At 42.8% G+C, this 14,614-nt stretch overlaps 1 protein-coding gene across 1 annotated transcript; it reads right to left on the minus strand.

The window, feature by feature from the left end:
* Window positions 1-72: 72 nt before the first annotated feature.
* tarbp1 (TAR (HIV-1) RNA binding protein 1) lies at window positions 73-14,542 on the minus strand. The gene is made up of 29 exons (XM_075477615.1): window positions 13,516-14,542; window positions 13,338-13,435; window positions 13,188-13,257; window positions 12,930-13,084; window positions 12,794-12,846; window positions 12,589-12,686; window positions 12,370-12,505; window positions 12,183-12,279; window positions 11,627-11,716; window positions 11,397-11,544; window positions 11,030-11,296; window positions 9,897-9,994; window positions 9,649-9,807; window positions 9,349-9,575; window positions 9,006-9,249; window positions 8,695-8,883; window positions 8,381-8,580; window positions 8,231-8,302; window positions 7,978-8,098; window positions 6,787-6,897; window positions 6,549-6,698; window positions 6,385-6,471; window positions 6,074-6,279; window positions 5,903-5,984; window positions 5,641-5,812; window positions 5,358-5,543; window positions 4,835-4,959; window positions 2,781-2,917; window positions 73-748 (listed from the first exon to the last, which is right to left on the minus strand). The coding sequence occupies exons 1-29, from the start codon at window positions 14,438-14,440 to the stop codon at window positions 568-570; spliced, it is 4,884 nt and encodes a 1,627-aa protein (XP_075333730.1). The 5' UTR covers window positions 14,441-14,542; the 3' UTR covers window positions 73-567.
* Between the last annotated feature and the right edge of the window lie 72 nt (window positions 14,543-14,614).

The following is a 14,614-nucleotide window of genomic DNA, read 5'->3' on the forward strand; positions in this document are numbered from 1 at the left end:
CTCTTTCAGTGCTTCCTCTGTCAATGCTCCTCTGTAATAATCCTTAAATTACTAAGAGATACAGATACAGAACAAATATGACATAGGATTTATTTGATTCAAATGTATCATAAAAAAATACAACTTCATCACACACAGCAATAAAAACATTGAGAAAACAGAAAAACATACCAAAAGCAAAAGCAGTATTTAAACATGCATTAGAGTGTGCTGGGTCTTAACATTATGATCAAGTCCTGATGCTCCAAAGCAAAAACTAATTGCCTCCATAAACACAAATCCCCTTCTTTAAAAGGTAAACGTTTCCACTTCCACTGCTGCTCTGCCAACATCGATTGCGTCTATTAATAAAACAACATGCCAAGTGGAACATTTAGATGTAATAACCAAGACTGATCTTTATGCACAACCCCTATTAAGACAAAAAAGCAGCTCTAATGATGGCTGAAACAATTGAGCGTGTAAGTCATTCATAAAGTCGTCCCCCCCAAACCATTTTTTAAACCTGCTACCAGACAAGGAAATAAACTCAACATCTAGCAATCAGGTGTCTTGTCAGGATCCCCTTCAGTTGCATTTTGAGCTGACTTCAGCTGAGCAGGAGGCGAGATGCTGCCGTGTATATTCCCAAATCAACAGAGCAGCGCTCACATGCACATTGAGTGAGCGGATGACTCCCTGCTGAGGGATCTCCACACATACGTCCAGCATCTGCAGTAAATTTGCAGGAATGCCTTCCCGTTCATTTCTGTGAAAGGAAAAGACACCAATTATATATATAAATTTATCACATACTGTTATTAATGTAACAAGAAAAATCAGCTGTACAGCTCTGTGCAAAAGTCTTCAGTCACCCTCATTTCTTTATATGTTAGGAGAACCAGAGGTAGGTGCAGCGATTTAATTAACTATGTGCAAACATAAAAAGAAATGCACTAAATAATGCAAACAGAGAGTTTGTACAACTCTTACATGAAGGAAAGTAAACCCTCTAAGTAGTCTTCAGGAATAGTTCTCCTGGTTTCTTGAAAGACATTCCAAAGCTCTCCGTCTGTTCTCCCCGTGTTCCTTTCTTAAAAACGGCTTCTTGACAGCCGCCCTTCCGTGGAGACAATTTTCGGATGAGGCTCTGGCCAACAGTAGACAGTCAACTGAAAGTCACCTGCATCTCTAAGGTCCTGTGTTAGAGGTTTGTTGAATTTTTCTATTTTTCTGAAGAACGTCACTTTCAGATACTGTTCTACTGTAGAATTTAGGCCTGTCGCTCCAACTTTTGTCCTCCACTTGTCCGGAATTATCACTTTTTTTTTTAAGGACAAACTGTACACCGTGCTGAGATATGCCAAGTTTTGGCTAATAGGTCTTTGGGAATTACTTTGTTGGTACACAAATACTATTTAATGCCTGTCAGTCTCTGTCAATCTTTGTCCTTTTTTGCAGATGCAACTAAAGCAATGGGAACAGGTTGGCCGTTTTGTGTAGAGACAAAATTGGTTCATCCCTTACAATAAACAATAAGCTAACAATAAAAACACATTTCCTGAAAATGGTCATGTACAAGGAGTGCACTGACTGAAAAAGAAGCCAGTGTCCAAAGAAAAACTTGGAAAACCCTTCAGAAAACCTGGAGAAGTTCTGCTCAAGGCCACATTAAAAGATTATAAGAAAGCTAGGCTCCTTGGAAGCAAAATACAAACATATGAGGGTTGGCTTTAGACCTTTGCATTGTACTGTCCACGAATAAACAAATAATAAAAAAAAAGGTTTAGCCAACCACAGTGGACTACTGCCTCAGTCAAACAATTATACACCAAATTCATTGTTTCCAACAACAGGAGGTTTTTCACCATTCATTTTGATAAAGGAGTGCTAATCCAGAGCCAGTTAGTCCTTCATTTTCTCAAGTCTAGACAATTATAACCCACGAGTTCTTAACATGTATAACTCGTTAATTCAAGTGAACAGTAATGCAAACTGTGATCAACCCACTATGTACACGACACAATGCAGATCATGCAGAGTAATCATAAGAATGTAACGAACATTTGGCATTCTGTCTCAGCAGCCAGCCACATTGTCAGGAAGCGGGATTTGATGAGTTACATTCATCCTGAGTGCAAGTGGGTGAGACAATAGCGACCTGATGAGAAATTAGAGCTGAGCCCCGCTGTGCTGGGGAGAGCACAGCTGTGAAAACATTAAAGACCGAGCTCACACAGGGGACACTTAAACTAACGGCGCTGCTTGCAGTGAACAGGAGAAAAACAAACCAGGACACCTACGCAGAGAGGATCGATTTCAGTCTTTCCCTCTCTTCCGGGTGAGCTGCACTATGGCGGAACATATTTAATGGGAAGGGTGAAATGTGCAACTACCGTCCCACAAGCTTCTAATTTCTGGGTAATGACAAATGGCCAAAACGTAAGCGAACACTAAATCAAGGTTAAAATGAGTTTCCTGCTACCCCACTCCTCGTGTTAGTTTGTCAAATTCATTTCCTTTGCTCTCCTCCTCAGGGAGAGCCAATTATAGCCAAGCATGCCCCGACAGGCACACAACAGAGAGGAGAGGAGCGAGCTCCATGGGGAAACACACTAAACAGGTAAGATAGCACTAAAGCACCTTGTCAGCTTACACGTTTCTCTGTGTTGGAGCCACAAGTGCCTGGAAGCCAGGCGCTTACATGCACCTGCGCACAAATGACCACATTGATGGAAAATCAGCACTTGGAACCTTGCTTGGTTTAACTAACTGTAAGCTTATATTTAATGCTCTCATACCCCAGAAGCAGGAGGGTCTTCTCAGGGAACTGGTAGTCCTGGAGGCTGTGACTGTTGGCAGTCTGCTCCACTCCAACAATACAGTAACCTTCACTCTTCTTAACCTGCAAGAAGTCAGAGAGCTCCACTGGCTTCACCTAAAGGTCAAATCAAATGAATGGCTTTAGTGATGATGTGTACAAACGTGACATTCTAAACAATGTACATGTAAGAAGACGAAAAGTAAGTTCAACCCAGTTGCGCGTGATTATAGGAAATCATACAGTATGTTACAATATGCTACTGGCAATATTATATCGTCTACAGCAGATTTTTATGCTTCTTATAGAGGATGAAAAGCTGAACCAGACCTTGAGGGACAACAAGGTATGAGCCATCCTTAGAACCCAAAAGTCTTAAATACTTTTACTGGCTGCCCAGAATTTAAGTGGAATTTGAATTTGGTCTACTGCCGCAAGCAATGTTTGATTCATTTTACAACTAAAGATCTCAAATCAGGGAAAAAAAAAAAAAAACAGAAGGCTTAAAAATTCAAGGAAAAAGGCTGACTGTACACCACGGTGTGTTTTTCTACTCTTTCACAGCAGCTCAGGGAAGCTATTTGGCAGTGTTGTAACAAAGTAAAAATACTTCACTACTGTACTTAAGTATATTTTTGAATACTTTGTACTTTCCTTGAGTTTAAAATTTTTTGACAACTTTCACTTTTACTTCACTATATTTCCGAACTTAATTGCATACTTTTACTCCGATACATTTTCATTGTTTGGTTTAGTTACTCGTTACAAAAAAAAGAGAGAGAGAGAAAAAAAACGCAACAGTGTTTTGACCCCACCTACTGACTGACTGCAAAGAAGTCAGGACATGCCTGGGCTTGTTCATAACCGCCAATAGGATACACCTGTTTGGCTTCTCCCATTAAGATAAAAACCAGCTGCAATCAGCAGCCACGTGGAAGAGGAGACTGAGGGGACTACAGGGGAACCACCAGCTGGTGATGAGAACCCGTGGCCTTATTTAAACACAATGTTTGATTTCGTGGGTGTTAAAAATTCGTCGTACCGCATGAAGTGCATGTTATGCCTACCCAAAGACGTGGAAATTCTATCTTACGGAAACTCCCCTTTTTTAGGTTTTAAGGTAGTTTTACAAAAAAGGTCTTCCTCTTCAGATGCCAGATAAGCTGCAGTTCCCTCCCAATTCTTTTTTTCTTTTGTATAATGACCGGTTGTGTGTGCACCTCCTATAGCTTGTGAAGTACAGTAATCGTAACAGCTTTTTTTTCTTGGTGATGTTGGCCGCATTTTCTGTACTGAGTTATTTTATCTATTTTTTAGAAAGGTTTACAAAAGGGGTTTCAAACTGGACTCCCTCTTCAGATGCCAGAAAAGCTTCAGTTTTCTCCTATTTTTTTCTTTAAATTTAGTTTATAATGATGGCAATAACAGTAGCAGCCTCTTTTGTTTCATTTTTTTTCTTAATGGTGTAATGTACGCCTCATTTTCAGCACTGACCTTACTTGAAGAAAAAAAACCTAAAGGTTCACAAAGTTTGTATTTTCTGTCTAAACCTGGTCTAAATTTTGCCTGCACTAGTTTGTGTGTAGATTTTAAGTGTATTTGACCTTCAAAGTTTACCAAAATATAAAAAATATCATTCAAACTGCATTTGCCTTGTTTACTTTTTACTTCTACTTTTCATTACATTACTTAAGTACATCTATTTTTACAGTAATTCTCATACTTAAGTACAAGACGTTTCGGATACTTTAAGACTTTAACTCAAGTAACATTTCAGTCAGTGACTTGGACTTTTACCAAAGTCATATTTTGGAGGGGTACCTATACTTTTACTTGAGTGTGAGATTTCAGTACTTTATACAACACTGCTATTTGGAGAACTGCATCTCTCTGTTGTGTTGGCATCAGAATCCATCTGTTCCAGATGCTGTTTGCTTGCATTGCTGCAGCAGGTGAAGATTACTTTAACCCTCAGCTAACCTCGTCTATTTCTGTACATGGAAATATATGATGAGCTTATTCTGTTCACATCACCTCTAACAGTGGAAGCCACAGCTCAGATGAGACGCTCAGGGACTGGAAGTGTTTGTCGGTGACGTGGCGGAGGCTATCCAGAACCAGAGCGCTGGCACCGAATATCTCACACGTCCTGCAAAGACCTGAAACAACAAACAGACCAAATGACGACACAGCTGAAGTAATATCCATCTCATTCTCTAACTTTGGAATGTCATGACATTCCGTATGCTACAGAAAAGGGTCACGTGTTATGGCATTATGATTTTTTTTTTACGAGTTAATGAGTGTTTTAGCTCTAAGCCATTTCTGGTATTAACAACCTGGCATTAATAGCTTCGCTTAAAGTAGAAATACATTCTGATTGTTGCTGACACAAAAGCACTGGAAAACACTTGCAGAGCTAAAGTGGTTTTAGTTGTACTTCTGTTTTGGCAATTTGCTGAAATCCTCTCCGAAAACCCGAGTCACAAAAATAAAGAAGAAATTCACTAACAAGTATAATTTAGCATACTGAGAAGTGTGCTGTGATGTTCCGCACCTCCCAAATTGGTGGGCTTGTCAATAAGCGAGGCTACTACAAGCAGGGCACCGTGGAGTTTGCCAAGTCGAGCAGCCCTTTGTGGTGGGACCAGCTGAAGTTCCGGCTCCTGCTCCTGGATCCCCAACCTCCAAGGGGTGATCTTCTTCTGCACCTCAGCCCAGCGCTCCTCCTTATCCTGCTCACCTGAAAGATACGACACCGTGTCAACACAGTAAAAGTGAGGCATGTGCTGCTTGATGGTATTCAGTCGTCCTGCTGCTTGTGGGAGGCGTTACTGTACTTCGGTCTTGCTGTATCCAGTCTCCAGGCTTGAGCTGACCCAAGTCAGAAGAAGGATTTCTCAACGGAAACGGTGGATTCCCTGAGAACCATGACAGCTTCTCAAACTTCCACGGTGGAATCCACTCATCATCAGCCAACTCTGACAAACTGGGAAAGGTGTAGAATATGGTCTAAAACAGTAAAACAAAGCAGAAAAACAAGTGTTACACTGCGTCGCTTTATTTGATCTTAATTCATTTAATGGAAACACACAAGGTCACCTCAACGCTGTAATCCCTGACGGGATGAAAAGCACCAAAGAAGAAGTGCTCCTGAATCCTCAGCCAATTCTTGTTGGCATTTCTGAATGAGAGACAGCAAATGTGTACTTTATAAATACATTAACGTGTTTCAAAAAAATAAAAATCCTCGGGGGAAATTGCAGCTCTAACCCAGTGCTCTGCATGGTCTCAGCCTGACTCAGACAGGCCTTAACCACAGAGGACAATCCTCCCAAGGCATCAGCCTCCTCTTCTGCCAGGCTTTCTGCAAGGCTCCACACCCTCTTCAGCGCAAGTAAGGCATACAGGCGCACGCTGAAGTTGTGACTGAAGCACGACTGCAGGATGATGTCTAGTGCTTTACGCAGCTGCATTGCCTTAAACACACAGACAAGGGGAAAAAATAATTCCTTTTCCAAGTAGTGTCACAGGAAAACTGGTGAGCTAAAGAAATAAAAGAAAAGAAAAGACAACAGTTTTACCTTCTCTTTAAGATGCGGAATGATGATACTGAAATGGACCAGAACTGACAGAAAAGTGCAGACACTTGTCTTGGTCTGCTCGTGATCCTGCACAGAAAACAGACATGAAGCGGCTCATTCTGTGCCATTGTTTGTTCTGGCAGATGATGCCAACAGGAGCTCACCATGTTGAAGCATGTCCAAAAGCTGTCCATGTGTTGTGGATAGTGGACCAGGATCAGAATCATCATCCATTCAATGAGGTACTTCACTGAGGCCTGATTACTGCAGAATCCAGCCTCGAACACACGATTTAACAGAGTGGCGACAAATTCCTGTGTGCACACAAACGCCAGATAAACACAGCTTCTCTCTGAGCCGTAATTTCCTGTGTGATCATCAGTTAGAGTGTTCTCGTCTTACCTTACTGAGTTTGGGAAGCAACAGCAGCAGTGTTTGCCATACTCTGTTTTTGACACGATGTTGGAGGGAGTTACTGTAGTAACGCACTTTAGACTTTGATATGTCATTATCCTGTGGAGATGAAGTGGGGAATTGAAGATGAGAGCGGGAAGGCTGCAGCTGATTATTACTTTATTATCTTAATTTAAAAAAAATGTAGACCCTATATTTAATTAGAAATGGTGCAAAGAAAACATATCAAATGTTGTCATTGAGACGTTTTATTGTTTTATGTAACATCTTTTATTTGATGCCAGCAGCATGTTTAATTATTGCTGAAAGGTCAGCAGTATGGCTCAGAATAAAAAGACCAACAAGCTACTGTCACACACACACACACACACACACACACACACACACACACACACACACACACTGCAGTTAAAAATAAGCCTGATATATTCCAGAAGGCTGCCTTGTGGTACACAGACATCCATAGCATTAACTCCTGCTTTCTAGCTGAGTTTTTCGAGCCATATCCCCAGTAAAAACTCTGGAGCATTAAGAGTGAGATAATGCATGAATTTAGCATCTTCTCCCAGAGCATTCGCTATGAATGTGTAAGTGAACATGCAGAGCTGTTGTTTCATACTCTTCTCTGCTGTTGCTTTAACTTGCACTTCAATACTTTGGATACAACATACAACACAGACACACACACACACACACACACCAATGAGTCTGTTTTCACCATGTGCTGAGAAGTCATTAATTATGAATAACAAATAGAGGCTCAAGAGAAACATAAGCTGCCATCCAGATGACATCTTTGTCAAGGAAAGCTTTGCTTATTTCAACAAGACAAACAGCATTGTGCATGTATTATAACAGCAGTACTCCATGGTATAAGGGTGTAAACTGGTCTGCCTGCAGTCCTCACCAGTTACACATTAAAAAAGGTTACAATTTGAAGGGTTGCCTATGAAACAGGATTTTGGCAATGCATTCAAATTGAGGATTTACTTTAAAAAAAATGTTAAAAAAGAAAATATAATTTAAATTAAGTCATATAAGTCTGTTTTTGACATTGTTTTCCCCCCAAATGAAGGTGTACAAAATTACATTAGAATGAATGTTTTCAGGCAAACTGACCTATGCACAATACAGTGAAAAGTTTGGTCGCTTCTCTCAATTCAATTTTCAACAACTTACCCTTTTCAGCAACTCCACAACCAGCTCCTCTAAGAGTCTTTTATGTTGTGGATTAAAAGAATCAAGGCGACTGAGGAAAGCCACCACACATGTGCGGGGCAGCTGATCATCCCTGTTGTCACTGCAAAACCAGAAAAGCAGTTCAGCTATGAATGCGTCAAGAGAGCAGGAGAGACCTCTAGTGGAAATCATTTCAATCACAGAAACCAGCAACAAGGTAACAGAAATTACACCAAAGAGGATTGTTAGTCACCTTGTAACTGCAATGTTAGCTGCACACTTTTCACCAAGTTGCTCCACATAAATCTGAACATCTGTGATTAGTCTTTGAGAAAGAAGTAAGAGTTAAAACATATCTGGACAGAGAAAGGCAACAAATCTGAGAAATGATGTAGAGACTTGCCGCTGATCTCTTCTGCCCACAGGTCCATAGACACAAGCCTCAGTGACTATGTTGACATGGCTGAAAACACTAGAAAACACAGTGTTGGCCTGTTCACTGACACCTGTAACTGTGGGTAGCCACACCTGGCAACAGTGCTGAAGCAGCACACTAAACACTCCGCTTTTGGACTGAGACAGATCCAACAGTTCTGTGGCAATCTAAAAGACAAGCATTTAATACAGTTACATATTTATAGACCTGTGGAATCTAAAAGTTCAAATTATTGTCTTTTTTTTTTCTTTTCCCAAACCAACCATCCTGGGGTAAGTTACCTGCTTCAGAGTGGCCACTAGAGTCGGAGCCTGAGCGTGTGTCAGACTGAGCAGTTGGTGCTGGAAGGCCATGGAGATGAAGCCTTTCAGAGCTAACCAGAAGTCATGGGCATTAGTGCTCAGGCCCTGTACCAGCTCCCAACTCAGAGTCACAGCCTGCACACAGAGGCCCTCTTCGGCATCAACTAACTGGAGTCAAAAAGGGACAAACCAAAGCAGTTGTTCACGGTCTCATCAAAATCCATTTTTCATAAAGAAACAATTCTATATAATGTGAGGCAACACCTTATTCTTGTTGTATAAAGACTCACTTGTGGCAGCACTGTCTCCATAAAGGTGAGCACAGGCAGCACCAGGTCACTGGGCAGGAGAGCCAGGGCCTCAATGCTGCAACTCAGAGCAGCTTTCAGAGTCTCTGATGTTTTGGAAATCTCTACAGACTCAGGAATCCCAACGGCCTTAATCAGGAAGTTTAGACAAATCCACTGGTCCCGCATGAAGTTGGCCGCAATGCGTCCCCAGTCCTGCTGCAGCAGACTCTGTTTTTCGAGATCACTTAAATAAAAAAAAAAATGAAAAAGAAACATGATTGGAGAAACATGCTAATTACTATTTTACTCTGTAGAAAGAAGAAGAAGAAGAATTTACACTAACCTTGGACAATCCATTAGCTGTGGTTTCATTAGGTGTTTGTTGATATTTCCAAAAGAAACTTGACATTGTGAGGACGTTATTGGACCGTAGAAGTAATCATTGACTGATTTCAGAGCTGATATATTCTCTGACTGAATACCGATCCCTTCCTGCTCTATAAGACCACATACAGCGGCCAGGGATGCCATACTAACTGCCTTAGCCACCTGGTCTGTCACTGAGGGAATCTGGCAACAGATAAAACAAACTGTGTTGAACAGCTGAAGAGACACACAGGGGCATGAATATTTAATTGCGTACCTGCTGGCTGGGTTCTTGCAGCACTTTGAGGCCATACTTGATGAGTTTAGGGAGACCATTGTGCTGAATCTTAATGCAGTGCTGTGATGCAGAACGGCACATGACAAAAAGCTGCCTCAGGACGCAGAGATACAGCTCTGCTCGCCCCACGTCGAACAGCTGTTAAAGAGAAAGAAAACGTGCCGAGCTCGGAGCTGGCCACAAAGCGCATATTCGAAAATGGATGGTGATGGTGACTTGCTGGTTACCTCCTGCAGTTCCCCGCACAGCCTCCTCAAGATAAACTCTTGGATTGGGTCAACAACTTTAAAAAACACCTTCTTTATGGCAACCATCACATTATCCCCTGGGAAACAGAGAGCAAGAAGAGGAGAGAGGAAGAGGTTACATCCTCCACAGCCACTCACTGCGTGAAACTTGACAGGCAGCCCATAATATCCTTGTTTACAGGGTCACACGTCTATCTATGGAGTCTATTAGAATACGTTTAGCTATTTTTAATATCTAAAGAAAAACAAAACATATTTTTTCCCCTCACCAGCGCGTCCTGTCTGAAACACTTCATTTTAGCACCCGTCTCTTGAAGAGCCCTTTTCCAAAAGGCCAATTGTGGTCTGATTGGTCAGCTGATTGGTTAAAAACGTCACTGAATAAAGAAAGGCAAGCCTGAACAACAAGAAAGGGTGCGTTCAGGGGCAGTGTCTTTTTTCAGTGAGAGAATGACTCTGTTTGGTGTGGGCTGTGTAACTGCAGTCTTTCGCACGCACAAAAATGTTTATGACTTACTGAAGGAGAGGAAAAAAACCCAAAAAGCCTCATATGACCCCTTTAAGGCACATGAGAGAGTTATCAGAAGAAGCTCTTTGGAGTATGTTTGATCCAAACCAGGACCAAGTGATGTTAAGGACTTCTGGCTAGATTCAACAGCGTTTACAACAGATATAAGTCAAATATTCATAGAGAAGTAACATCACAGAGCAAGAATCCTTGCCAGGCATCTCTAAATAAATGTACGACGTACAGTATGAGACAGACATAAAACCAGTCAGAGAAACAGTCTTAATGTAGCAATCCCACTGCATATCAGATAAACAGATGTGACCGGCCCACCCCGACCACGTCCCGGTGGAAATCTGTGAAAATGGAAGAGGGCCGTTCACATTCTGCCAGAGCAAATTAAGCAGGAGCCTCCAGATTCGGCAGGTTTGCAGGCTTCGCCAATCTCTTCATTTGTGAAATGTCAATTTAAATTTGCTTTGAAAAAATATTAGAAAACCATTTTAAGAGAAAACGAAGAGATCACAGGCTGATGACAATCAAATAAATGGATGCGGTTATCTGAATTTTCTTTTTTTAATGAATCTATGTTGTCATTACAAACCTTCCTCTGCTCCGGTGCGCTGACAACATGGCATTGTTCCGAGCTGTAACAGTCTGAGCACAAGCTGCAAACTCTTGTCACTCTTACGCTGCGGCAGGTACATGTTGGTGCTCACTCTGCTCAGGGTGTCCAGCAGGGGAGACAACAGCGACTCCAGAATGTTACCGATATCAGCTTCCAGTCGATTCCTCTCCATGTCCACACATAGGAGAATGGCCCTCGCCAGCTTTTCAGCCTCCCTAAAGTCAGGTAACTTTTCAGTCTGACCTGGGGGACAGGAAAACTGACTCATAAAAGTATCACGTGAGAATAATGATGTCTGCGAATACATGTATTTTCTTCAACTACGATGTCACACCAGACTCACCTGTGCTAGCTGGGACCCAGAGATACGCCAGCATCTCGCCTTCAACATAAGCTCTTGTGGTTTCCTTTTTTTTGGAAGCATCAGTGCAATTTCCATCCATAATCCTGGACTTGAAACTGCCTTCGTGTTCCATTAGCCAGGCACACAACTGCCACAAACATGTAAGGATTAGTCACCTGTGCACCATCCGGTTTGACTCTTCCTTCGTGTGTGTCTGAGGTGCAGCGTACCTGATCCCAGAGCTCCGTGCCTCTACAAAGGGACTCGTCAGCACGGAAATGCATCAGGAAACTAAAAATATCATCCAGTGTGACTTCACTCTGTAAAAATAAAACAAGGTATACAAACTCCACAGATGGAAACAATCCAACAGTGACTTTGGCTTCTACTTCTCGTTGAAACTGTCAGAGATAGCCTACTAATTTAACTTGATTGTTTAAGATGTTGGAGCTTGAAATGTTACTGAACAAATATCCCAACAGGGCATCCAGACATCTGTGCAGGAGAAAACGAGTAACTAATCATCTCTTTGCTCAATCAGTCACTTTTCTTTGACATATATTTTTCACAGTTTTGAACATATTGAATCATTTTAAGGAATTCTGTATTTTTTTAATGTCTAAGCATTACTTTATCTTGATTTACCTCGTATCTCACCACCACCAACCAAACGAAACCTAATAACGAACTGACTTCAAACAGTAACATAGGAGTTATGCTTAGCATTAACAAAATAAAAAAAACTTTAGAACTCTGATAAAACAGTTTGTATTCTCACTGTCGTACCACTACTGTGAGACAGAGGGCGCTGTTTAGCAAGAAGCACTGGGCAGCTCCTCTTAATGGCACCTGATGAGTGATCATGGTGCAGCGCAGCACCTCTCTGCAAAGCAAAACACACTTAATCAGTCTCCTTGTTATAAGCATAACCACCTTTGACATGTTCTGTCAAACTGTAAGCACAGGGATGTACCTTAGGGCGTTGAGCCCACTGACCCCCAGCAACTGACACGCGGGAAGTTTAGACAGAGCCTGACAGACAAAGAGGAGAGGCACTGCACACCAGTGCTTAGAGCCCAGCTGCTGAATTAGCTGAAGCAACACACAACCTACAGAACAAGCAGAAAAGTCAGAAATCAACAGGCAATTCAATCTGGAAATGTGAGTCGCAGCTTTGTATGAGATCCTGCACCTCTGTCTTCTGATGGCAGGCTACTGAAGAGGGTGGCCATGAAGACGTGGAGTTTAACTGCCAGCTCAGGACAGTCTCCTACACTCTGCCCAGCTGACCTGCACGTGGACAGAAGATTGAATCAGTGAAGCTAGTATGAAGCCTATAACATAATACCTGTAGCATCGTTATTATTTCTGTAGGTTAACTGGCTTTTAATCCTCACCTGTAGTAGAGTGAAGTTTCAGAGAGAACATCCATAAAAGGGCCAACAATGAACTTCGGAGCGATACAAAAGAAGAGGGCACCTTAATACATAAAAGTAACTGAAGATCATTTCTGTGGAAGTGCAGACTAAATACCTGAGAAAAGGCCAGCACGAAGGCCGACTGCTGGAGGACCTGCAGCTCCAGCAGATGACAGACTCCCTCTCTCATAAGGGATTTGTTCTCGCTGTGGAACATGCGCTGGTACACACACAGCAGCCATGAGGGGTGGAAGAGGCCTTGAGCTGGGGCTGCAACAGAAATGAAGAACCGCTCAGAGGGCACACTCTGCAGCACTGACGCAAATCTTTTGAGTTACGTTGAATGTACACGTGAAAAAACATTTTGTGTTACCTTGACCATCATTCACGGTTGTTTGGATCAGCGTGTCAATTCTGTTTAAAACTGGCCGGACTACATGAATCTGCGGTGGGAAAAAAAGAAAAGTTGTATCATGACAACATCCCAGAACAGATGTGACACAACACTTGTGGGATTTCCCACCTGGTTTTCTTCCAGAGTCTCCATCACCAGTGCATAATCCTCCCAAAACTCTTTCAGAACTTTGCTCTTGTTGGGGGCCCATTTGAACAACGTTTCCTCTGCAAAAGTGTCAAGAAGACTTCTAAGAAACCACAGGACACCTAAAACTGATATAGTGATGGATTTATCAGCATTTTACCTTCCTCTGCTGCAGAGGGGAGACAGTCGTACCCCTCTTCTTCAGACAGCACTGCACATCTTTTCAACAGGTACAGTGCCCTCTTACGTGACACGCCGTCTCTATGAATCAGTCCATCCTGAATAATCCTCCAGAACTGAGGACACAGACGAGGGTCCGGCTTACAGAGGCGGGAGGAGGGAGGGCTGGCAGGTTTGAGGAGGTGGTCAGACAGAGCGGTCAAACACAGCAGCGTCCGCTCTGTGACCGCAGGCGTGCGGTCGGCAGAGTGCCAGCCGCACAGATCATCCAGGATGGACTGACAGATGCTGTTTGACATCTCAACGCTACAGCAGTTCAGAAGAGTTAAAACAATTCGGACTATAATTTTGGAGACTATTGCCTCTGGGAGGGTTCTGATGGAGGACAAGGCAGACGACAAGGTGTTAAGTGTGAGCTGTTCATCCGCTGAAAGAAAAGGTATGAGAGCTGCTATGACTTCAGTGGCAACCTCCACACTAAGTCGTCCCGAACCGGGCAGGTCCTCCTCTGACGGTTGGAATGACTGCAGCACGGATAAAGCGGCTCGCCTCCATACAGCGTCGCCGCACAGAGCGACACAGACACTCAGAAGTCTGCAGACAGCAAATGTACTCTCCCTGGAACGCGCACCTTCCCCTGCCTCTGCTGATATTCTGGAGAGGAAAGGCAGACATTTCGTCCAAATGACCGACTCAATTTTTTCTTGAATACAACGTCTCTTCACGCCTGTAAGCAGAGTCGAGTCTGTGTTGGCTAGAAGTGGCCCGAGTCCCTCTATGAGAGCTGTCAGCGCCTCGACCCGCTCCGTCTCCGGCCAAGACTCACTCGGCCAGGACAGAGATTCAAACAAAATGTCGTGGTCAGGTGAGCTAGACAAGACCGCGTTAATTAAAACTGAATACATTCCGCTAGAGATATGGCACCGAGACCAAGCAAGAAAACATACCCAACAGCCGGCTTTTTAGCTCACGGCTGCCACCAGCCGCACGTTTTCCAGAAACAGAATGTAAACTTCCGCAGACGTCATTTGAAACTCTCGCGAGATGTTGAGTGAAATATCAGAACGGCACAGCTTGCG

This window comes from Odontesthes bonariensis, chromosome 2 (assembly GCF_027942865.1).
Source record: "Odontesthes bonariensis isolate fOdoBon6 chromosome 2, fOdoBon6.hap1, whole genome shotgun sequence".
Classification (NCBI taxonomy): Eukaryota; Metazoa; Chordata; class Actinopteri; order Atheriniformes; family Atherinopsidae; genus Odontesthes; species Odontesthes bonariensis.

What these genes read in the sequence shown, in the direction of transcription:
- tarbp1 (XM_075477615.1), bottom strand. Translation starts at nt 14,440, where the DNA reads ATGTATTCAGTTTTAATTAACGCGGTCTTGTCTAGCTCACCTGACCAC. An exon ending in GCACGGAGCTCTGGGATCAG is followed by an intron (nt 11,545 to 11,626) that starts GTACGCTGCACC and finishes TGTTTGTGGCAG; the next exon opens with TTGTGTGCCTGGCTAATGGA. An exon ending in GAGACCATGCAGAGCACTGG is followed by an intron (nt 5,985 to 6,073) that starts GTTAGAGCTGCA and finishes TCTCTCATTCAG; the next exon opens with AAATGCCAACAAGAATTGGC.